The sequence below is a fragment of the Vulpes lagopus genome, chromosome 1 (assembly GCF_018345385.1).
Source record: "Vulpes lagopus strain Blue_001 chromosome 1, ASM1834538v1, whole genome shotgun sequence".
Taxonomy (NCBI): domain Eukaryota; kingdom Metazoa; phylum Chordata; class Mammalia; order Carnivora; family Canidae; genus Vulpes; species Vulpes lagopus.
Genome location: NC_054824.1, coordinates 96,770,176 through 96,796,688, shown reverse-complemented (window position 1 = coordinate 96,796,688; position 26,513 = coordinate 96,770,176). Strand labels below are relative to the sequence as shown.

At 35.8% G+C, this 26,513-nt stretch overlaps 2 protein-coding genes across 5 annotated transcripts in view; one reads left to right on the top strand and one right to left on the bottom strand.

Moving 5' to 3' along the window:
• Positions 1-22: 22 nt before the first annotated feature.
• SENP7 (SUMO specific peptidase 7) overlaps positions 23-26,513 on the bottom strand; it is a 150,918-nt gene continuing 124,427 nt past the window's right edge. For all 4 annotated transcript variants that reach the window (XM_041757248.1, XM_041757255.1, XM_041757265.1 and 1 more), the window contains 9 exons: positions 26,014-26,130; positions 16,309-16,431; positions 12,853-12,945; positions 12,103-12,215; positions 11,273-11,325; positions 5,359-5,402; positions 5,197-5,265; positions 4,385-4,535; positions 23-3,159 (listed from right to left, as the gene is read on the bottom strand). In XM_041757248.1, the coding sequence (XP_041613182.1) occupies positions 3,022-3,159; positions 4,385-4,535; positions 5,197-5,265; positions 5,359-5,402; positions 11,273-11,325; positions 12,103-12,215; positions 12,853-12,945; positions 16,309-16,431; positions 26,014-26,130 (901 nt within the window). In that variant the 3' untranslated portion in view covers positions 23-3,021. The remainder of the gene's footprint in view (positions 3,160-4,384; positions 4,536-5,196; positions 5,266-5,358; positions 5,403-11,272; positions 11,326-12,102; positions 12,216-12,852; positions 12,946-16,308; positions 16,432-26,013; positions 26,131-26,513) is intronic.
• Positions 9,163-9,586, top strand: LOC121492042 (40S ribosomal protein S26-like). Its single transcript, XM_041757285.1, has one exon. The coding sequence runs from the start codon at positions 9,163-9,165 to the stop codon at positions 9,505-9,507; it is 345 nt and encodes a 114-aa protein (XP_041613219.1). The 3' UTR covers positions 9,508-9,586.

Sequence of the window (26,513 nt, the reverse complement as noted above, 5' to 3'; positions counted from 1 at the left end):
CAGGCTCCATGCAGGGAGCCAGATGTGGGACTCGATCCTGGGACTTCAGGATCACGCCCTGAGCCAAAGGCAGGAGCTCAACTGCTGAGCCACCCAGGCGTCCCTGTATTTATATCTTATGTCATGTACCTCTAGTAAGTTCTCTGGAAAAAATAAAAAGTTCTGTAAAGATCTAAAACATATTTCTCTTGAAAATCCTAAAATAAAATAGTCCTGACTGATTTCTTTAGCCCCCAAAAGGGATACACTAAGTTATAAGAGAAGAGACCAGCTGGGTGGGTGTAGACCATACCAGCATAAGGAAGCCTCACACCCACAAAAGCTTGTAATGGCCTCTAGGCAAAGTTTCCAAATTTCCACAAAGACAAGCTCAATTATAAGAGACTCTACAGAAGGAAGTAAAGTTTGTTTTCCAATAAAGTTTTATATATTTCTCGTATGTATGTCTACTCACAGTCCTCCCAGACCAGACATAGTTCAACAATTAGAGGTCATTTTCATTTTCACAATAAAAAAAAAATACTGAATACAGATGACATTTCACATTTATTTTAGTTCAGTACATTTCCAAAGAAACACTACTGAAAGAAAGAAAACCCAAAATAATTTGCTAGGAAGAAAAGGCTTAAGCTTAGTGCTAAGCCAAAAGCAATTACAGCATAAATGAATAACTTTATATGATTAAAAAGCAGGTGACACTGGAAAGATGATGACAGCACATAGATTGCAACCAGATTAGCAAGGGTTCTGTATGAGCCCTATTTTTCCCTGTAAACATAAAAAGGAAACACGCTGATTATTAGAGGCATTAAACTTTTCTAAGTCCTAGTTAAGTGATTGGATGGGAGTAAAAAAAAAAAAGCTATCACCTTTTTTAACCCCAGAGTTGTAAATTAAAAACAGTATTCTTTTCTCTAGGAAGACTGTCCCTGTACAGTAACAACCCTCTCACTACCTCTCTATCACCTCTAACACACACACAGCTAGGATGAACTCCCTCCTGAGCTAAAAGAAACTCTAAGATAGTTTTTACCAGGAATATTAAAGCTATTCTTATGCCCATTTCTCCCACTAGACTATAAATGACTCAGGAATAAAAGCTGCCATTCATTTTTTTATACCTAGTAAATTGCCTACCTCTAGTAGATGCTCCAAAAATGTTTCCTGAGCAGACAAATTAACTATGTGTCTGTTAAAGTAGAAATAAAAATTAACCTAAGTATCAGTTATAAGATAGGCACTGGGTATCATAAATTTGAAAATTTGTTTCCAAGAATAGCTCATGTTTCTTAAGAAAAGAAAGTTACGCTGTAATTTAATGAATTGGGAACAGGTTTAATATAAAATGTTGATATTCAACGCATTATTTCCACATGAATTTAGGAAAATGAATTTTAAACAATCTTCAAAACATGATAAAGGACAGTGGTACCTTTGAAAAACATACAAACAAAAAAATTAAGAAGTCACAAGAAGATGTGTTACATACTTGCTTTCCCAAAATTAGATATACAAATAATAGTCATTTTAAAAAATACCCTCCCATACACACACAAATTGGGAATGAAGACATGTAACTACAACCATCTTTATAAGAAATCCCCAAAAGACAAATATCTTTAACAATATAAAGACGGTGACAAGATTAACAAAAACTCAAAAACAATGAGGCTTAACTGACAACTTCAAACTTCAAATTCACATGATTTTGAAATGAAATGTTCCAACTTTTAGCTTTATCTTAAATTGCCCTTGCTTCACTGCTCTTATACAGTTAACAATATAAATCCAAGAGATGCATAAAACAGAAGATTAAAATAATACTCTTAAAAAGCATGTTTCTTATCTGAGAAAATACAATATAACTGTCCCCTCAAAATTTTCCTGATAACATTAAAGGTTTGGGAAGTGTTTAATCATATAATACCACCATCATCACATGAATTCAAAATTGTTACCTGAACATTTAATAAAACTTATGCCCCATAGGGATCTTAGGTCTCTAAAACCTACAATTTCAAATATAAAAGCAATTCGAGCAGTCTGGCTTTGCAGATGAATACCAGGTAAACAGAGCTATAAAATTATATATTTAGTCCTAACAATAAATAAGATTTTGAGGGTATTTTTTAATTAAAGTTAAGAGGACACCAATTTTATCTTCTATACTTACAGAAACTGTGTACATACATCTTAAGATATCAGAATTAGACAGAAGACAATATTGATAAAGCTATACCTCAAAGAAATAAGTTGAGCTACATATGTAATTTTTAAAAACCTGTTTTGGACAGCTAGGATTTTTTCATTCCAAATTCCATTCTAATGAATGAACTAAATTCTTAGATCCCCACATATGACATCAAAAGAAAAAGAAAACATGTAACAATTACAGTAGAGTAACGGTTTCATTTAGCAATTGAGAAAAATAAGCTGCGCTTTGAAAGAGTCCATTTTTATCATCTTCCTAACATCATGTCTTCTTTTACACTATACAAAAGGGATGCCGTAAATGGCATTTTCTGAAGCCTTAATACTAAATTCTTCTTTTAAAAAATACACAGTATTCATACTGCATGCTTGAGCTGCAAAGAATAGAATTACAATATAATGTGACTTGTCAACAAATTTGACAAGCACTGGGGCTGGCACCAGGGAGGACCTAACTCCCCTCAACTCCCAGTTTTATGGAAGTACAGATCACATAGTTTTATTATCTACAAAAACATTCCCACATTTACATATGCTATTGCATAATCAGAAGCATATTTAATCAGAAAAATATCCAATATTTTTGAAATTTTAATTTCTAATAAGTTTATCTATATCACCCCCCATTTTCCACTGCATCTATGAGATCTCAACAATCTAATAATATATCTTATATATTTTAAATACTGTTCAATGACTTATAAAACTACCACAAGTTATTTTCTTTTCTGTGAGCTGACTAACACAAATGCTGGTAAGCGGCTTTCCAGTAATCTTATAGAACATCTGTGTCATGTTTGTACAGATTAACTAGCTACTGCTGCCCTTCTGTTGCTGTAAATGAAGTTTTAAAATGAGCTCTCGAATATCTTCCCGTTTGGTCTTTATTACATGACGAGGAAACCATTTCTCCAAATGAATTGGAAGTTCAAAATTAACAATAGGATCCTAATGAGAGAAAAAAAAGAATGCAATCACTTTAGCAGTACAATTTAAACTTGTTTTAATTTCATTTTACAAGAAATAAGAAACTGCTAGCTTTTTAAAATTACAGCTCTACTGAGATGTAATTCTACATAATTTACCCAAAACTATGTATTACTGTTCCTCCCCAATTATATCAAAAGTTCTAACCATATACTATAACCCTTACATGCTGAAAGTATCTCAAGTACTAGTCAAAAATACCCTATACTCCTATACCCATCTTCAGAATACCACACTGAAAAAATGGGGCTAGTTGCCAGAACAACCACCAATGCAGTAATAGGGTTGGAACTTGCAGTCCTAACCCTTGACCCTCAGAGAGGGGAGAAGGGCTTCACAAATTATGTTGGTAATGACTAAAGTAATGAGCTGACAGTTTAAAAAGCAAAGAGCGATTTCTTGCTTTTAAAATTTCTGCCTAAATACTGCTACCTATAGCATCACTGATGAGCTAGAAAATAACACTTGTTACTCTATTAATCTAGCTTATGGTTTTCTGAGCTTCTTGAATATACCGGTCTGTTAGTTTTGAAATTTTTTTCTTCAAATTTTTGTCTGCCTTTCTCTCTCTCCTATCCTAATCCTTCTAGAACTCTTAATTACATATAAATTACACTTTGACTTTATCACACTTGTCTTTTATATTCTGTTCTTTACGTTTTTTTTCTCTTTGAAATACAGTAGGATTCCTTCTATTGCCCTCTTTTTTTTTAAGTTTAATCCTGTCTTCTGCTGCATCCAAGTCTATCAAATCCAACCAGTAAGTTCTTTTTTTCCCTTCTACGTTTTTATTTACATTCCAGTTAGTTAAAAAACAATATAATATTAGCTTCAGGTGTAGAATTGAGTGACTCATCACATACATACAACACCCAGTGCTCATCACAAGTTCCAGTAAATTCTTAATTTCATATATTAATCATTTTCAGCTCTAGAATGTCCACTTGGTTTTTTTAGTAGATTTCATCTTTATCCATTTTGTTCACCTTTGACTATTTTCTCTGACATATTATTCAAACTATTTTAAAGTTCTTATCTGTGAAATAACTCTAATATCTGGATTATATGTGGCTTTATTTATTTTTTCTTTCTTGAGTGTAATTTTTTCTTGCTGCTTTGTTTGCCCAGTAATTTGTGATTATATACTGGTAATTGCGAATAAAAATTTATTTACATCTTTACATACCTTAAAGAAGCTCTCCACATACTGCAGTAAATATACTCCACAATCACTGCTATTATCTTGTTTAGGAACCTTAGGGCATAGGTCCACCATGTTTGTTTTGCTGAATTCCCGATGAGTTTTTCGTTTAACTTCCCACTCTACCTCTAAATACCTTGAATCATCAAAAAGTACAGTGACTCTAGTAGAAATTCCTGATTATTCAACATAAAGAAGGAAAAACATTTGCTGCCTGAGGTGTTGCCTCACGACAAATTTCCAAATTTAACAGTACAAATTATAGTATGTGAGGCTTCAAGGGTTACTACTTAAAAGAAAGTCATTTGAGTTTCAAACTTAAAGCTAGACTTTTTTCAATAACTCAATTTTCATAACTCATACACATAAACTCATTTATATTATGAAGTAAACTAACAGATTATTTTAAAACTTTAGTTGCTATTTCCAGATCCTACAGTTAATTACAAAATTACACACATACACACTAATAAAAATGTGAAAAAGTCCTCATTTTTTCTAAAATATTTTGATAACCACTAATAAACTGCAACGCTCCTTTATAAAAATATGCTTGTTAGATTATGAATACAAATTCTGAATTTGCTCTTTATACAAGTTGATATTTGAGAAATATTAATACTTGAATATTAACATACAATAGGATATTTATTATTGATTAGATCTGTATGTAGACATCTAAATACATAGTAAATTATAATTCCAGATACATAGTGTTTTCAGTAATTCTTAAAGTAGCTTCAAAATTACTCAGATTTTTTAGATAACAGACTGAGAGTAAAATTGTCATTACTTACTCTCGTAAATTCTGAACTGTGTTTTGTATAGAAGCAGCTTTCAAGGAATCTAGTATGAGAATGCATGGCCTGTGAAAAGCAAAAGAAGAAATCAAGGTGTACGTATCTGTATATGAATTTAAATATCTAAAAAAAAAAAACACTATTACAGCATGAACCTACCTTTTACACATTTTCTTTGGTACTGATGTATTCGTCTCAGTACTCTGAAATAACAGGAATTTTTATGACTTTGCAATTAAAACCAGTTTGAATAAATTAATATGTTACTCTTTAAAATGTCTGAAAGACTCTAAAATTAAAATTTCAAATTAGAGTTCTTTTCATCTAAAGTGAACCAACATCATTTTTTCAGAAATTCATTGATTTATTTTCTTATACTGTTGAAACAGTGTCTTACACACTTATATGTGGATTCAAGAAGTTATGGAACTATAACAAAGCATTATAAAACCCTAAAACTTCAATTACTTCTGTTCAGACTTAACCATCTTAAGCAAAGATAAACAAGTTAATTTAACCTACACTTACATACATTTTCTAACCCAACATATGATGTTGGTGGAGACAAATTTGAGAAACAACAGATCAATCTTAAGCAGATTTCTTTAATGAAAAACTTCTCAGTACCTTTATTATTCTAATATAACAATGAATCTTTAAGAAAGGAATAGGACACAGGCTTTATCCAACTTAACTGACCTTACAATCCTTTTAACATAATCCGCATCTTAGAACAACTGTTCCAAGAAACCTAATTTGGGCAGCCTGTGCCTTTTTTTTTTTTTTTTTTAAGATTTTATTTATTTGAGAGAGACAGAGCACAGGGAGGGGGGTGAGGGGCAGAGGGAATGAGAGAAGCAGGCTCTCTGTTGAGCAGGAGTCTGAGGTGAGGCTCGTTCCCAGGACCCTTAGATTGTGATGGAGCTGAAGGCAGACATTTAACCAACTCAGCCACCCAGGCACCCCTAGGAAAGCCGTTTCTATAAGCAAGAAGAAACTCCCCTATCATGTCATTGTTAGAGCAGAAAAGGAACTTCCTTCTTTCTGCCCACCCTGTACTAGTAACGGTAAAGACATAAGCCTATGCGAGTATAGCAAGGCTGCTGCTCTCTGTACATACAAACAAAACAAAACAAAACAAAACGAACCAAAAATCACTAGGTGACTACCTTAATCAATTATGACACCAAATGTAGACGATGCATAGCAGTTTGGAGGTCCATAAACGAAAAATTAACAAAACACAAAAATGTGGAGACTAAATCACCAAAGAGTCAACAAAGAAATCAAAGAAGAAAAAAAAATACATGGAGCCAAATGAAAACAAAAACACAACAGTCCAAAATCTCTGAGATGCTACAAAAGCAGTTCTAAGATTAGGATTGGTTTATAGTGATATAGGCCTACCTTAACAAACAAGAAAAATCTCAAACAATCTAACCTTATACCTAAAGATATCAGAAAAGAAAGATCCAACAAAGCCCAAAGCTAAAAGGAAGGAAATAATAAAGATCAGGGTGGAAATAAATGAAATAAAAACTAAAAAAAAAAAAAAAAAAAGAAAGAAAGAAAGAAAGAAAAGAAAAGATTAATGAAACCAAGAACTGGGTCTTTGAAAATATAAACAAAATGATAAACCTTTACCTAGAATCATCAAGAAAAAAAGACAGAGGACTCAAATAAAATCAGAAATGAAAGATGAGAAATGACAACATTCCAGAAATACAAAGGATTATAAAAACTACTATGAAAATTTACATACCAAATTGGACAACCTAGAAAAAAATGAATATAGTCCTAGAAACATACAATCTTCCAAAAGAGAATCAGAAAGAAATAGAAAATCTGAATGATTTACTAGTAATTACTAGTAAATGAAACTGAATCAATAAGCAAAGAACAAACAAAAAGTCAATGACCAGATAGATTCATAGATGATTCTACAAATATTTAAAGAGTTAGGAAGCGCCCGGGTGGCTCAGTCTGTTAAACGCCTGACTCGGGTTTCAATTCAAGTTATGATCTCAGGATCATGAGATCGAACCCCATGTCAGGCTCTACAGTCAGTGTGGAGTCTGCTTGTCCCTCCCCCTCTGCTCCTCCCTCTGCTTGCTCTTTCTCTGTCTCTGTCTCTCTCTCAAATAAATATATAATCTTGAAAAAAAAAAACATAAGGAAAAATTAGTATCCATTCTCCTCAAACTATTCCAAAAAATAGAAGAGAAACTTCTCCAACTATTCTACAAGGCCAGCATGACTCTGATACTGAAACCAGACAAAGACACCACAATAAAAGAAAACTACAAGCCAATATCCCTGATAAACATAGATGTAAAAATCATCAATAAAATATTAACAAACTGAATTTGACACTACATTAAAAGAATCATACTTGTATGGAGAAAAGCTAAAGGCTTCTCCTCTAAGATCAGGAACAAAGTTGTCCACTTTTACCACTTTTATTCAACATATTACTGGAAGTTTAGCAATCAGACAAGAAGAGAAATAAAAGGCAAACAAATTGGTAAGGGAGAAATAAAACTGTCACTCTACACAGATGACATACTATATATAGAAAACCCTAAAGACTGCACCAAAAAACTATTAGAATTGATAAATGAAATCAGTAAAGTTGCAAGATACAAAATGAATATATAGAAATCTGCTGCATTTCCCTACACTAATAACAAAAAGCAAAAGCAGAAATTAAGAAAACAATCCCATTTACAATTACACCAAAAAAAAGAAACAAACAAACCTAGGAATAAACTTAACCTAGGAGGTGAAAGATCTGTATTCTGAAAACTGTAAAATACTGATGAAAAAAATTGAAGGCAAATAAATAAATGGAAAGATATACCATGCTCATGGATTTAGAGAATTAACATTGTTAAAATGCCCATGCCACACAAAGTCATCTACAGAATCAATGCAATCTCTATCAAAATACCAATAGCATTTTTCACAGAACCAGTAAAAATAATCCTAAAATTTATATGTAACCACAAAAGACCCCAAATAACCAAAGCAATCTTGAGAAAGAAGAATGAAGCTAGAGAGATCTCAATCTCAGATTTCAAGCTACTACAATGCTACAATAATCAAAACAGTATGATACTGCCAGAAAAAGAGACACATAGATCAATGGAACAAGATAGAGAGTCCAGGAAAAAACCCACACCTACTCGGTCAATTAATCTACAACAAAGGAGGCAAAAATATACAATGGGGAAAAGACAGTCTCTTCAATGAAATGATGTCAGGAAAATGAGACAGCTACATACCAAGAAATGAACTAGACCACTTTCTTACACTATACATAAAATTAAACTCAAAATTAAAGACCTAAACAAAAAACATTAAAGACCTAAGTTTAAGACCTGAAACCATAAAACTACCTAAAGAAAACACAGGCAGTAATCTCTTGGACATCAGCCCTAGCAACATTTTTCTAGATTTGTTTCCTCAGGCAAGGAAATCAAAACAAAAATAAGCAATTGGGATTTCATGAAAATAAAAAGCTTTTGCACAGCAAAAGAAACCATCAACAAAATGAAGAGGCAATCTAGTGAATAGGAGAAGATATTTGCCAATGCTGTATCAGATAGAGATTAATATCCAAAATAAATAAAGAGCTTATACAATTCAACACACACAAAAAAAATCCAATTAAAGATGGGCAAGGGGATCCCTGGGTGGCGCAGTGGTTTGGCGCTTGCCTTTGGCCCAGGGCGCGATCCTGGAGACCCAGGATCGAATCCCACATCAGGCTCCCGGTGCATGGAGCCTGCTTCTCCCTCTGCCTATGTCTCTGCCTCTCTCTCTCTCTCTCTCTCTCTCTCTCTCTCTGTGACTATCATAAATAAATAAAAATTTAAAAAAAAAAAAAAAAAAAAAAAGATGGGCAGGACCTGAAGAGACATAAGACATACAGATGGATCCTCTCTCAGTCTTGCACCCAAGATGACCAAAAGAAGGAATAATGGTCGTGCCAAAAAAGGCCATGGCCACATGCAGCCTATTCACTGCACCAACTGCGCCCATTGTATGCCCAAGGACAAGGCCATTAAGAAGTTCGTTATTCGGAACATAGTAGAGGCCGCCGCCATCAGGGACATTTCTGAAGTGAGTGTCTTTGACGCCTATGTGCTTCCTAGGCTCTTTGTGAAACTACATTATTGCGTGAGTTGTGCCATTCACAGCAAGGTAATCAGGAATCACTCTTGTGAAGCACGGAAGGACCGGACACCCTCACCCCGATTCAGACCCACAGGTGCTGTCCAACGACCTCTACCGAAGCCTATGTAAGGAGCTAAGTCCTTAACGACTAAGAAAAAGTGTTCTCCAGAAAAAAAATAAATGGTGATTATACTTTAAAAAAGAAAAAAAAGAAGATATACAGATAGCCAACAAACACATGAAAAAGTGTTCAACATCACTAATCATCAGGGAAATGCAAACCAAAACCATAATGAAATACCACCTTACACCTGCCAGAATAGCTAAAATCAAAAAGACAAAAAATAACAAGCGGTGGTGAGAATGTGAAGAAAAAGGAATCCTCATAAACTATTGCTGAAAATGTAAACTGGTTTTCTACGGCCACTGTGTAAAATACTATGGAATTTCCTCAAAAAATTAAAAAGAGAAATACCATATAATCCGATAATTTCACCACTCCGTATTCATCCAAAGAAAGTGAAAACACTGATTTGAAAAAATACATGCACCACTATGTTTACTGCAGCATTATTTACAATAGCCAAGATATGGAAGCAGTCTGAGTGCCCACTGATAGATGAATGGATAAAGAAGATGTAGTGTGTACAAACACATACACAGATACCCACACACACAGAGGAGTATTACTCACATATGAAAGACTAAAATCTTGTCACCTGCAATGACATGGATGGAGACAGAGCATACAATACCTAGTGAAGACTGAGAAAGACAAATACCCTAAGATTTCATTCATAGGTGAAATCTAAAAAGCAAATGAATGAATAAACAAACAAAAAGTAGAATCAGACTTGCGAATACAGAAAACAAACTGATGGTTGCTAGAGGAGAGAAGGGTCACAGGATGGGCAAAATGGGTGAAGAGGAATGGGAGATAAAGGCTTCTAAGTTATGAAATAAGTAAATCACAGGAATAAAAGGCATAACATAAAGAATATAGTTAATGATACTGTGATAGTACTGTATGGTGACAGATGGTGGCTATGCCTGTGGTAAGCATAGTAGAATATTTAAACTAGTCAAATCACTATGTTGTACACCTGAAACTAAAGTAACACTGTGGGATCCCTGGGTGGCGCAGCGGTTTAGCGCCTGCCTTTGGCCCAGGGCGCGATCCTGGAGATCCGGGATCGAATCCCACGTCGGGCTCCCGGTGCTTGGAGCCTGCTTCTCCCTCTCTCTGCCTGTGTCTCTGCCTCTCTCTCTCTCACTGTGTCCCTATCATACAAAAAAAAAATAAAAAATAAAAAAAAAATAAACCCAGCACCAGTGTTCCAATGCCCATGTAATTTCCATTAAAAAAAATAATAATAAAAAAAAAATAAAGTAACACTGTATGTCAACTACACTCAAATAAAAAGAATTTTTAAATATATATATATATATATATATATATACACACACACACACACATACATATTTTTAAATATATTTTAAATATATATATATTTGGGTGTGTGTGCGTGTGCATGATGCGTGCACATGCATGCTTGTTTAGGTTACTAATTACACAAAGCTAAAAAAAAAAAAAAAATGCTGCTATAATGAAGAATAAAAGTACACCTGAGAAGTAGCCAACCAAATGATCAGATAAACTACTGAATAAACAAATCAAGAAAGTTAAAGTCAGCTAAACAAGTATAAGAGGAATGATAATTTCTCTTATTCTCCTTCCTACCCCCATAAAATACATCAAAGAACCAAAAAACAACACAATTTATTATGGTCCAACAATATCCATCATAGTCTACCTCACTACACCCTATTTTATAGATAAAATTATTATATTCAAGTATTTTCCTTTTCTCATATCTATCAAGAACATACTTACTTGGGACTCCTCTGTACCCAAAGACAGTCCTGAAGTAGTATGTTGATCATTATCTAGTTAGAAATAATAAAGCACTTATGAGTATTTATTTTATGTCTAAGGCAAAATATTTAGCTGTGGTTTGGGCCAGTATTGATGATAATGGCTATTAATAACTCTGCTTACTGTTTAGCCTACACCTATAAACACATAATTTTCATTTTTTTTCTCAAAAAAAATTAGGCTAATTTGCTTACTTAAGATTTGGATTGTAACTTAAGAAAAATCATGGAAGAATTTTAAGAGACCTGATATTACCTAGCCAAGTTTCCAGTGTTAACAAGACTTGTATTCATTTAGATTAAGAAAAAATGAAAAAGATTTCATGACCAAAAAACTCATGAATTCAGTAAGGTTGCAAGACACAAAATTAATAAATACAAATTTGTTGTGGTTCTTTACACTAATAACAGGTAGCAGAAAGAGAAATTACAAAAACAATTACATTTACAATTGCACCAAAAAGAATAAAATATCTAATAGTATATTTAACCAGGGAGGCAAAAGACCTGAATTGGGTCTATGCCTGCAGATCCATAATATGAATTCTGAGTCATGTTAGCAAGATTACTCTATAAAAAAATGCTACGATAAAACTTGACATAACAGTGTAACTGAAGAATTACATTTTGTCTATACATGAGGTTAGGCATTTATTATGAAATTTTCAGATTTCTTATTCTTCCTTCTAATAAGTTTCATGATAAAAAAACTATACAATCTTTTAACTGCATATTGTTCACCATAATCATTTACTGTTATCATTAAAAACACTACATTAAGTTTATCACCTATTGTTTTGTTGTCATGTTGAGACTGCTGAACCTGGGAGCCCTGTGGAAAATCTTCATATATAGCTTCTTCTAACCATGGAAAACAAATGACTGCAAGATACCAGTGAGACCTGTTGAAAAAGAAATACAATCAGAATAACATAAAATCTAAACAATGCAGAGGAACATGTTCTAAAACTAAAGCTGAAAATATGGGTATGACAAAGTTCATACCAATTTTGAAGAAGCAGATTATAACATCTGACATAATATGGAATACACATTCCAAAAGTAATTAAATAAGTAGTAAGACTACTTAGTGTAAAATTTGAGTTACTTCAAATTTATTTACTTTCATCACACAATCTTCTGTTTCCTATTGAGGAACTACTTTAACAAATAAACACACAGCATCACTTATTTTATACTTAAACAGCTTGTTCTCTTAAAGTTTTCAGATTCATCCAAAAATCTTTTGATCTTTTATTTAGAAAATCTTTTAAATCCAAAAAAGAAAAATTCAATGTCTCAATCATTACAGTCTTGTGGGCATTTATCATTTTATTTTTTTCACAATATTTATAATATAACTACACTGTCAAACCAAAATCTAAGTAACTCACAGTTTTAGCTACTTCCTTGGAATAAATTTAAAATAATATCAGGAATTTATATACCCATACTTTTTATTGATTATTAATCTAAAAACAGACAAAATATTTTTTCTATACTCCCTAATTTTGTTTTTAAATAAACTGAAATACTCACGACTCATTTACAGGCACAAAAATGTAATCTTTGTTAAAGATGTTTATATGACGAGTCCATGTCCTTACTCTTTTATGTCTTCTCTGTGCCATTCTGGGAATATGAAAGATAGATGTATTTTACACATAAAAAATTAAAATTTTAGATACAGATTTCAAGAGTAATTTTGATACACTGAAAAATGGTAGGTTTGGTTTCCTTGATATGACCTTTAAGATATATACTATTTAACACAACATATTAAGATATATAATATTCACCTCTTTTAATTAACTCCTGATTGTTCTTAAATCTAATCACTATTTATAAATAACATCATACAATAAAAGCAGTCTACAAAATGTGTTATAGATTCCAAAAGTAGCTCAGGAACTGAAAATAAACAGCTATCCTCTTATTTATTAAGTTCCATCTGGACATGATAAAAACATTATCATTAAACTGTAAGAGAATGGTCTAGATGTTTTATCTGTGATGAGGGTGGTATTAAAATTTAATGGAAGAGGAGGAATGAGGCATATATCCTTAGATTTTTTTAAAGATGACATCTTTCATTTCATATATAAGGAAATTATATGACAAGTTAAATACATTCACCATTTATCCATCTTTCATTTTACTTATTCAATATTTATTAGGTTCCTAAACAATTAATAAAAATCACCCATACTGCCTTTAAAGAATTTACAAAATAATGAGGGCAGAAAACAACTACAGTAAATAACTAAAATGTAAGTGTTATAAGGGATTTAAATAAATTATTTTACAGCATTTAAAAGAGGAAAGAATTGGGACAGGAAAGAAAAGAGAAATAACTCTTTTCTCTATCTTATCAGGAAAATTAAGGAAGGAAGGTATCAAACCAAGTCTGAATATCAAAGAAAGTTTAGGGAAGGATGGTATTTAACAGTGACATAAAAGAGATGGTATGTGACTTCTGGCTCAATCCCTTCAAGAACCTCTCTTTCTTTGCAAATAGTTAAGTTCTTTTATACAAATCATTAATTTTTTATACAAATCATTAAGTTCTTTTATATTTATATACCAAGTAATACAGGAAAAATATCTTTGCCCCATCTCTGTTCATTTGAATATCTAACCAAACTCACAGGGACAAATATTAGGAAGAAGATGGAATCTAGAATATGGTTATTAAAAAAAGTGGTAGGAATTAGACATTATGTAGATTAACTTTATAAAATAATCAGAAGTTGGGGCACCAGGCTCAGTCGGTTAAACATGTGACTTCAGCTCAGGTCATGATCTCGAGGTCCTGGGACTGAGCCCTGTGTTGCCCTCCCCAATCAGCTGGCAGTCTGCTTCTCCCTCTGCCCCTCCCTTTGTTTGTTCCCCTCCCCCTCTCTCAAATAAATGACTAAAATCTTTAAAAAGAAAAAACAAAGAAAATCTTAGATAGACACCTGGTAATTTTTTGTTATGCCCATTCAATAAGATACATTATTCTCTTTTGAGTTCCTAGTATGTTCCAAGCACTGAACAAAAGGTACTGGGGATAAAGGAGAAAATAAGACAGATGAAGTGCATGACCTCATAAAGCTTAACTCTAGGACAGGCAAACAAACAAATAAATGACTAGAGATCTTGTTATGAAACAAAAAAGTGCCAAGAGAAGAAATTTCAGTCAGAAAATAGGAAAGAAAAAAAAAAAAAAAGAAAAGAAAATAGGAAAGACCTTTGCATATTTGAAAACTGAAAAGAGGTAGGTTGAGCTCAGTGAAGTAGGATAAGTGAGGGGAAACAATGTCACGAGATGGAGAGAAGCCAGGTACGTCAGCATCTGATAATCTATAGTAATGAGTTTGCGCATCATTTAGTCTGCAATATCCTAACACTAGTAGTTTGAGCCACTTATCAGGGATTTATTTACCATTTTAGGTTTATATCCTTACCACTTTGATTCTGGGCTTTTTATTTTTTTACTGATTTGTAGAAATTCTTTGTGTGAATATTAATTACATATACTTCAAGCCAAGCATTAGTAGGAGTATCTGTGTATGTGTGAAAGACACACACACACACACACACACACACACACACACACACACACACAGTTGACCCTTGAACAACGAGGGGATTGGTGGAACCAATCCCCCCCCACCAGAGTTGAAAACCTATATATGTAACTTCTATTCCCCAAAACCTTAATAATGGCCTACTGTTGATCAGAAGTCTTACTAATAATATGAAGCCAATTAACACATATTTTGTATGTTATATATATAATGTATTGTGTTATATACTATAATGTATTGTAAAAATACAGTAAGCTAGAGAAAATATTAAAATCATAAGGAAAATATATTTATCAAATATATAATATTTACACTGTATTTATCCAAAAAATCCTGTATGTAAGTGGACCCCCCCCCCCAGTTCAACCCATGTGGTTCCAGGGTCAACTGAATGTGTGTATGTGTGTGTATAAGATACTAAGTATAGTATCTAAATATAGTATCATATATATATATATATATCTTACCCTGGAATATGCCACTTATATATCTTTGTTTTGTATTACTTTTATACAAGATCAAATATCTAATATCTGATTTTAATTTTTAAAATTACTTTAAAGTATAAAACCACAGTAGAATCTACCTGCTTTCATTTCATCAGTTTCTAGTCGGCTATGCCAAACATGGACTAGTAATCTTAAAACAAAATTTAAGATTAAATCACAGTACTATCAATTTCTATATATATACAATAGAACAGGAAGACATCAAAAAAAGTTAACTATCAAATTTATTTAATAAATCTTCCCCTTCCATATATCCCTCCTCATTAACTGATAGTAAGGTAAATTATGCAAACATAGTATTTTGTATAATTTACAGTAGTTTAACTAAAGAGTAGTATATTTTGGTGAGAGTCTCACCAGGAAATAAAAGACACCCTATATATTTAAGACAGATAAAATGTAATGCAGAGAACTGGCTACAGTGATGATAGAGAAAGTCCAAAGCCAAAAAAGGGAGCAGCAAGGCAACCCGAGATTAGCATAGAAGGAAACTACTATATCCCTACACTAAAGGGCAATGGGGAAGAAGCAGTAGTACCTCTAGTAGGAGCTCGCACTCTTACGGATCTGTCCAATGAAAGACAGGACCCGCAGAGAAAATACAGCCACTGCCAAAATCACTGCCTAATGCAAAGAGGGTAAGGAGGAAATAACCTGACTTTCTCTCCTTCCTTGCCCTCCAACTTTCCGTGTCCCCCACAGAACATGTACTTGGAAATGCAGTCTGCAAGAGTCAGCCTCCTGTGATAGGGAACAGAATAGTGGAAGGGTGAGAAGTATATCTTAGAGCAAAAAAGCCTGCACAAGTGGTAATACTGCTCTCTAGGAAATACTGTAAGAAGTTTTTTCACTTAGAAGCATCAAAAGAGCATATTTTCCTCTTAAAACTTAAGCACACTGAAAGATTAACTTACGAAAGATTTGGATTATCTTCTGTTAAATTATTTTCCTTTCTTGTTAAGCATTTATAGAAAAAGCTACTAAAAATGTGACTTCGTTCAACAAGTTCATCTGATGCCTTCTCCAATATAAGATACCTGTAAAATAGCAACACCATGAAAGTAAGTTATTTTTTTTATTTTATTTGGTCTTCTCCCAATTATCTTGTGTGTTCTGGAAATCTTCATTTTTATGGCCAATTAAATTCAAAGCAATCTTGAAATTTCCTCTGATTTCAGTTTTTTTTTGGTTCTTTATTTATGTCACCTTCCATCAAAATTATTTAAAGCAGAAATTGCCCGTTATACTTTCATTTACTTAATAACAAGTATTATCAAATTCCTAACATGTACCAAGCACCATGTTTACAGTAAGATATAAAATAAGAGGGGGAAAAAAGTACCTGCCACCATATAGCTTTATAATCCAGAATGATGAGTATAGAAGGACAAATTAATCAAATACTGAAACCAATGAGACTCCTAAAATAAATCTAGAAAAACTTTATTATGAGATATGCCTAATCTACAAATCCTTAGTCCATTTCTATGAAAATAATTCTTCAACATAAGCTTGTAATTCAATCATTTAGTGCTTAAACCCTTCGTAATTCAAGAACTCTACTATTCTTAATAGTTTACACAGGTTCAAAAAATGACTTTGTAATTTCTGTTTTAAAAAGCATAAAAGACAAACACAACTTGACATTTTTTTTTAATGTGGCTATGGAGAGGCTTTGCTAAATGGAAAGAGATAAAAATGAAGTTTCTGATGTCCTAGAAATATTATTTTGATCTGAATGATGATTATATAGACATATAGATATATAAACATTCTCTCAAAAATAAATAAAATCTTTTAAAAAAAGATTTTATTTATTCATTCATGAGAGACACAGAGAGAGAGAGAGGCAGACACGCAGGCAGAGGGAGAAGCAGGCTCCATGCAGGGAGCCCAACATGGGACTCGATCCCGGGTTTCCAGGATCACGCCCTGGGATGAAGGTGGCGCTAAACCGCTGAGCAACCCAGGCTGCTCTAGAAATTAGTTTAAACAATAAAGTTAGAATACACTCTGAGGGATGCCTGGGTGGCTCAGCAGTTGAGCATCTGCCTTCGGCTCAGGGCATAAATCAGGGGTCCTGGGATCGAGTTCCATATCAAGCTCCCCTGCTTCTCCTTCTGTCTGTGTCTCTATCTCTCTATACATATATATCTCCATGAATAAACAAATAAAATCTTTTAAAAAATCCCCTCTGAAAAAAAAAATCCCCTCTGAAAAGAAGTCAGTGAGACAGAGATACAAGCAATTCAGTGAAAAGGAAGTATAGAAAAGTACTATTGGAAATAAACTAGGAATAAAACTGTATTTGTTAACTCTAAGAAAACATAAAAACTAATAATATAATCCAGTTCATCTCACTAAATATAAATTTGACACTATTACAGGAATATAAAAATGAGTAAGATATAATAAGATGCTTAAACTTTAGGAGAATGTCATAATACCACTAACTAACTGTAAAATCAGGTACTATAAAAGAGATGAAAATGAAGTGTCATGGTAGTTAATATCTGTTTAGAAGATCAGGAAAAGTTTTAAGAAGGCACCACTTGAGAGGAACCTTGAAAGAGAAATAAAACTTCAACAGGTTGAGATAAAGAGGAAAGTCTACTGGAATCAAGAAAAATATGGCACTAAGGCATAAGAGTGATTAGGAATGGGCTTTGTTTAGTAAACTGTTTATAATTCAATTTTGCTTGACTATGTAATATGTACAGGGTTGTTCGTAGATGGCTAAAAAGGTAGTGTCATATTATCAAGACTCTCGAATGCCAGACTGTCTGAACTCATTCTGACCAATAATAAGAAATTACTTTAAGTTTCTCATAGGAATTGCATTCATAGTGTTGTTTAATAGCAGTGGTTGTGATATACCTAATGGACAGGCAAACAGAGATAAAGGATAGAAGACTCATAATAATAATAATTGAGATAAGAAGTACTAGAAAATCAGATAAGAACAATAATTCAGTTAAGAAATACTAGAAAATCATGATGACAGAAGAAAAATAGATGAATTTGAGATAGAATCTACTAAAATTATCAAATAAGTATGCAGAGAAGTTAGGGAGGGTAAAGAGTCAATGGTAATGGAGATTTCTGCTTCCAGCCAAGATGAAATAAGAGAGCCTATATTTACCATCCTGGATAGAGGAAGCAAAAAAAAATCAGACAAAAAAATATATGAAACAATAATTTTCAAAACAATGGACATCAGGCAACAAAGAACAGGGATGTCTGAAAAATGGGAAATCAACAAAGATGAGCTCCACTAGTGCCCTGGCTGACTGTGCTGGTAGCTTCCACGCTGCAGCACAGGAAGCAGTAACCCAGAGGGCAGACTGCAAGTTGAGGAGATGCTACTCAATACAGACCAACGCAGCTAGAATTTGCAGATCAGAATACTGAAAAGGGAAGAGCTATAGATAAAGAGAACTCCAGACATCTGCAGAGAGTCCTCCTTAAGTATTCAGAAGAACACTGGTCACCACACACATATGAGGAAAAGGCTGGGGAGAGAACTACCTGAAAAGACATGAAGGAACTGGTAGCCAGCCACAAAAATAGTGCCCGTTCTTACCAGACTGGGAAAATCTCGTAATACATGAGGCCTTGAGTAGAGAATATTTTTAAAAAGACCAAAATCAAGCTTCTAGAGATCAACTGTAAAGTATCTGAGATGAAGAATAAATGCGAGAGCCCAGCTGGAACGCTACAGTGAGAAGAGTTCGCGCCTCTATCAAGGTAGGAAGACGGGGAAAAAGAAATAAAGACACAAAAGGCCTCCAAGGGGGAGGGGCCCCGCGAGAGGCCAGGCTGAGGCCGGGGCGAGTGTCCCCAGGACAGGGGAGCCCCGTCCCGGAGGAGCAGGAGCTGCACCGACCTTCCCCGCGGAAAGGGGCTCCCCGGGAATTGGAGCAGGATCCCCAGAAAGGCGGGGACGCCCTCGGGCTCCCTGGGACAGTAACAGAGGAACTGCGCCCCGGGAGATGCGCCGAGCTCCCTAAGGTCTGCAGCGCGCGGTGGGGCCCGGAGCAGCTCGGAGGGGCTCGGGCTGCGGCTCCGCGGAGGGGGCTTCGGGGCTCCGGGAGCAGCTCAGCGGCAGCTGCTCGGGCGCGGCGCAGCTCCGGGAACAGCTCGGAGGGGCTCGGGCTGCGGCTCCGCGGAGGGGGCTGCGGGGCGGGAGCGCGAATCCAACAGCGCAGACCCGGAGCACAGGGCGCCGGGACACAGCCCAGGATCCGGCCTCCCCCAGGAACAGGCAGAGGCCGGGAGGGCTCAGGACAGCAAGGACGCTCCTGCCTGGAACTGAGCAGATCAGCGGCCCCGCCCGGGAGCCCCCAGGCCCTGCAGACGGAGAGCCCCGGAGCTACTGCGGGGGCTGACTCCAGGGTCCCAGAGCTGCCCCCGCCACTGTGGCTTCCTCACGGGGTGAACAACCCCCACGGAGCCCTGCACCAGGCAGGGGCAGAGCAGCTCCCCCAAGTGCTAACACCTGAGAGTCAGCACAGCAGGCCCCTCCCCCAGAAGACCAGCGAGACGGACCAGTTCCAGGGGAAGTCAAGGGACTTAAAGTACACAGAATCGGAAGATACTCCCCCGTGTTTTTTTTTTTGTTTGTTTTTTTGTTTTTGTTTTTGTTGTTGTTTTTGTTTTGTTTTGTGCTTTTTTTTCTTTCTTCTTGATTTCTGATTGCTTCCCCCACCCCACCACCCCACCTTTTTTTTTCTTTTTTCTCCTTTCTTTTTCTTTCTCTTTTTCTTCTCTTTCCCCCCCTTTTTTTTCTTCTTTCTCTTTTCTCTTTTTCTCTTTTCTTTCCTTCTCTCTCTTTTTCTCCTTTTCCCAATACAACTTGTTTTTGGCCACTCTGCACTGAGCAAAATGACTAGAAGGAAAACCTCACCTCAAAAAAAAGAATCAGAAACAGCCCACTCTCCCACAGAATTACAAAATCTGGATTACAATTCAATGTCAGAAAGCCAATTCAGAAGCACTATTATACAGCTACTGGTGGCTGTAGAAAAAACCATAAAAGACTCAAGAGACTTCATGACTGCAGAATTTAGATCCAATCAGGCAGAAATTAAAATCAATTAAATGAGATGCAATCCAAGCTAGAAGTCCTAACGACGAGGCTTAACGAGGTGGAAGAACGAGTGAGTGACATAGAAGACAAGTTGATGGCAAAGAGGGAAACTGAGGAAAAAAGAGACAGGCAATTAAAAGACCATGAGGATAGATTAAGGGAAATAAATGACAGCCCGAGGAAGAAAAACCTACGTTTAATTGGGGTTCCCGAGGGCGCCGAAAGGGACAGAGGGCCGGAATACGTATTTGAACAAATCCTAGCTGAAAACTTTCCGAATCTGGGAAGGGAAACAGGCATTCAGATCCAGGAAATAGAGAGATCCCCCCCTAAAATCAACAAAAACCGTTCAACAGCTCGACATTTAATAGTGAAGCTTGCAAATTCCAAAGATAAGGAGAAGATCCTTAAAGCAGCAAGAGAAAAAAAGTCCCTGACTTTTATGGGAAGGAATATTAGGGTAACAGCAGACCTCTCCACAGAGACCTGGCAGGCCAGAAAGGGCTGGCAGGATATATTCAGGGTCCTAAATGAGAAGAACATGCAACCAAGAATACTTTACCCAACAAGGCTCTCATTCAAAATGGAAGGAGAGATAAAGAGCTTCCAAGACAGGCAGGAACTGAAAGAATATGTAACCTCCAAACCAGCTCTGCAAGAAATTTTAAGGGGGACTCTTAAAATTCCCCTTTAAGAAGAAGTTCAGTGGAACAATCCACAAAAACAAGGACTGAATAGATATGATGACACTAAACTCATATCTATCAATAGTAACTCTGAACGTGAATGGGCTTAATGACCCCATCAAAAGGCGCAGGGTTTCAGACTGGATAAAAAAGCAGGACCCATCTATTTGCTGTCTACAAGAGACTCATTTTAGACAGAAGGACACCTACAACCTGAAAGTAAAAGGTTGGAGAACCATTTACCATTCAAATGGTCCTCAAAAGAAAGCAGGGGTTGCCATCCTTATATCAGATAAATTAAAATTTACCCCAAAGACTATAGTGAGAGATGAAGAGGGACACTATCTCATACTCAAAGGATCTATCCAACAAGAGGACTTAACAATCCTCAATATATATGCCCCGAATGTGGGAGCTGCCAAATATTTAAACCAATTAATAACCAAACTGAAGAAATACTTTGATAATAATACACTTATACTTGGTGACTTCAATCTAGCTCTCTCTATACTAGATAGGTCTTCTAAGCACAACATATCCAAAGAAACAAGAGCTTTAAATGATACACTGGACCAGATGGATTTCACAGATATCTACAGAACTTTACATCCAAACTCAACTGAATACACATTCCTCTCAAGTGCACATGGAACTTTCTCCAGAATAGACCACATACTGGGTCACAAATCGGGTCTGAACCGATACCAAAAGATCGGGATAGTCCCCTGTATATTCTCCGACCATAATGCCTTGAAATTAGAACTTAATCACAACAAGAAGTTTGGAAGGACCACAAACACGTGGAGGTTAAGGACCATCCTGCTAAAAGATGAAAAGGTCAACCAGGAAATTAAGGAAGAATTAAAAAGATTCATGGAAACTAATGAGAATGAAGATACAACCGTTCAAAATCTTTGGGATGCAGCAAAAGCAGTCCTGAGGGGGAAATACATCGCAATACAAGCATCCATTCAAAAACTGGAAAGAACTCAAATTCAAAAGCTCACCTTACACATAAAGGAACTAGAGAAAAAGCAACAAATAGACCCCACCCTCAGCAGAAGAAGACAGTTAATTAAAATTCGAGCAGAACTCAATGATATCGAGACCAAAAGAACTGTGGAACAGATCAACAGAACCAGGAGTTGGTTCTTTGAAAGAATTAATAAGATAGATAAACCATTAGCCAACCTTATTAAAAAGAAGAGAGAGAAGACTCAAATTAATAAAATCATGAATGAGAAAGGAGAGATCACTACCAACACCAAGGAAATACAAACGATTTTAAAAACATATTATGAACAGCTGTACGTCAATAAATTAGGAAATCTAGAAGAAATGGACGCATTCCTGGAAAGCCACAAACTACCAAAACTGGAGCAGGAAGAAATAGAAAACCTGAACAGGCCAATAACCAGGGAGGAAATTGAAGCAGTCATCAAAAACCTCCCAAGACACAAGAGTCCAGGGCCAGATGGCTTCCCAGGGGAATTCTATCAAACGTTTAAAGAAGAAATCATACCTATTCTACTAAAGCTGTTTGGAAAGATAGAAAGAGATGGAGTACTTCCAAATTCGTTCTATGAGGCCAGCATCACCTTAATTCCGAAACCAGACAAAGACCCCACCAAAAAGGAGAATTACAGACCAATATCCCTGATGAACATGGATGCAAAAATTCTCAACAAGATACTAGCCAATAGGATCCAACAACACATTAAGAAAATTATTCACCATGACCAAGTAGGATTTATCCCCGGGACACAAGGTTGGTTCAAGACTCGTAAAACCATTAATGTGATTCACCATATCAGCAAGAGAAAAACCAAGAACCATATGATACTCTCATTAGATGCAGAGAAAGCATTTGACAAAATACAGCATCCATTCCTGATCAAAACCCTTCAGAGTGTTGGGATAGAGGGAACTTTCCTCGACATCTTAAAAGCCATTTACGAAAAGCCCACAGCAAATATCATTCTCAATGGGGAAGCACTGGGAGCCTTTCCCCTAAGATCAGGAACAAGACAGGGATGTCCACTCTCACCACTGCTGTTCAACATAGTTCCAGAAGTCCTCGCCTCAGCAATCAGACAACAAAAAGACATTAAAGGCATTCAAATTGGCAAAGAAGAAGTCAAATTCTCCCTCTTTGCCGATGACATGATACTCTACATAGAAAACCCAAAAGCAGGGATCCCTGGGTGGCGCAGCGGTTTGGCGCCTGCCTTTGGCCCAGGGCGCGATCCTGGAGACCCGGGATCGAATCCCACATCGGGCTCCCGGTGCATGGAGCCTGCTTCTCCCTCTGCCTGTGTCTCTGCTTCTCTCTCTCTCTCTGTGACTATCATAAATAAATAAAAATTTAAAAAAAATAAAAATAAAAATAAATAAATTAAAAAAAAAAAAAAAAAAGAAAACCCGAAAGCCTCCACCCCAAGATTGCTAGAACTCATACAGCAATTTGGTAGCGTGGCAGGATACAAAATCAATGCCCAGAAATCAATGGCATTTCTATACACTAACAATGAGACTGAAGAAAGAGAAATTAAGGAGTCAATCCCATTTACAATTGCACCCAAAAGCATAAGATACCTAGGAATAAACCTAACCAAGGAGGTAAAAGATCTATACCCTAAAAACTATAGAACACTTCTGAAAGAAATTGAGGAAGACACAAAGAGATGGAAAAATATTCCATGCTCATGGATTGGCAGAATTAATATTCTGAAAATGTCAATGTTACCCAGGGCAATTTACACGTTTAATGCAATCCCTATCAAAATACCATGGACTTTCTTCAGAGAATTAGAACAAATTATTTTAAGATTTGTGTGGAATCAGAAAAGACCCCGAATAGCCAGGGGAATTTTAAAAAAGAAAACCATAGCTGGGGGCATCACAATGCCAGATTTCAGGTTGTACTACAAAGCTGTGGTCATCAAGACAGTGTGGTACTGGCACAAAAACAGACACATAGATCAATGGAACAGAATAGAGAACCCAGAAGTGGACCCTGAAATGTATGGTCATCTAATATTCGATAAAGGAGGAAAGACTATCCATTGGAAGAAAGACAGTGTCTTCAATAAATGGTGCTGGGAAAATTGGACATCCACATGCAGAAGAATGAAACTGGACCACTCTCTTTCACCATACACAAAGATAAACTCAAAATGGATGAGAGATCTAAATATGAGACAAGAGTCCATCAAAATCATAGAAGAGAACACAGGCAACACCCTTTTTGAACTCGGCCACAGTAACTTCTTGCAAGATACATCCACAAAGGCAAAAGAAACAAAAGCAAAAATGAACTATTGGGACTTCATCAAGATAAGAAGCTTTTGCACAGCAAAGGATACAGTCAACAAAACTAAAAGACAACCTACAGAATGGGAGAAGATATTTGCAAATGACATATCAGATAAAGGGCTAGTTTCCAAAATCTATAAAGAACTTATTAAACTCAACACCAAAGAAACAAACAATCCAATCATGAAATGGGCAAAAGACATGAAGAGAAATCTCACAGAGGAAGACATGGACATGGCCAACATGCACATGAGAAAATGCTCTGCATCACTTGCCATCAGGGAAATACAAATCAAAACCACAATGAGATACCACCTCACACCAGTGAGAATGGGGAAAATTAACAAGACAGGAAACCACAAATGTTGGAGAGGATGTGGAGAAAAGGGAACCCTCTTACACTGTTGGTGGGAATGTGAACTGGTGCAGCCACTCTGGAAAACTGGGTGGAGGTTCCTCAAAGAGTTAAAAATAGACCTGCCCTACAACCCAGCAATTGCACTGCTGGGGATTTACCCCAAAGATTCAGATGCAATGAAACACCAGGACACCTGCACCCCGATGTTTCTATCAGCAATGGCCACAATAGCCAAACTGTGGAAGGAGCCTCGGTGTCCATCGAAAGATGAATGGATAAAGAAGCTGTGGTCTATGTATACAATGGAATATTACTCAGCAGTTAGAAACGACAAATACCCACCATTTGCTTCAACGTGGATGGAACTGGAGGGTATTATGCTGAGTGAAATAAGTCAATCGGAGAAGGACAAACGGTGTATGTTCTCATTCATTTGGGGAATATAAATAATAGTGAAAGGGAATATAAAGGAAGGGAAAAGAAATGTTGGGAAATATCCGGAAGGGAGACAGAACATAAAGACTCCTAACTCGGGGAAACGAACTAGGGGTGGTGGAAGGGGAGGGCGGGTGTTGGAGAGGAATGGGTGACGGGCACTGAGGTGGACACTTGACGGGATGAGCACTGGGTGTTTTTCTGTATGTTGGTAAATTGAACACCAATAAAAATTAATTTAAAAAAAAAGAAGAATAAATGCTAAAGAGAGATTTGGAGCCTGAGTGATTGGAATAGGATTAGTATTATTAGTTAAACAATAGGGCTCAGGTAAGACAAGGACTAGAAACTTTGCGTCAAAGTTTATAAAACTTTCCTATCTATCTCTTTCAGAGAGAACTACAGACTTGCTTCTTTTCCTTTCCCAAAGTGATCTGTAATTTTTTAAGTACATCCTTCACCACAGTAATATAATAGCCAAGAAATATAAATCAAAAATAAAAACTAAAACAAACAAAAAACAGTAACTCTTCTGAAGTATATAGTATCTATGGGAAGTAAAGGAATGAAACTGAAGTAGTCAACTGTAGAAAACCCTGTAGGCAAAATCTTTTAAATCTGAATTCTTGGCAGGATGCTTTTAGCTAGAGTTAAAAAAAAACTTCAGTGATGGGCATGTAGTTTAAGATTCACACCAAAACACACAGATGAGAAAATCATTTATCATTGTACTTACTTCAGGTAGAAATCAATGATTACATCATTAAGAAACTCTCCTTCTTCTAAGCACTCCAGATCTTCATTAGTCACTCCCAATCCCCCTTTAGTAGGTGGTGGAGGATACACAATCAACCTTAAAAGTAAAACTAAAGTTAAAACATATAGGTACTGAAAACTCCATTATCAAAGAGATTTGTTATATAGAATACTAAAAGGGCAATGTATTCAATAACTAAGACATACAGAGTAAAAAAAATGGACAGGATACAAGCAATTATATTTTCTTTCTTTATTTTCACAAGGTACTAACAGTACTCTCATTCTCTTTTCATTTCCAATCCCATGTGGGCTAGTATCATATTTGTCTAATCAATACCTTATACCCATAATCAGTGGATATCAAAGATGTCTCTATTCTGTACAATTTTTAACTTTCAACAAACTGATGTAATAAACCATAAAAGACTTTCCTACACTCTACTTTCCAACTCTAAGTTTGAATCCCCAAGACTAGTT

What these genes read in the sequence shown, in the direction of transcription:
- LOC121492042 (XM_041757285.1), top strand. Translation starts at nt 9,163, where the DNA reads ATGACCAAAAGAAGGAATAATGGTCGTGCCAAAAAAGGCCATGGCCAC.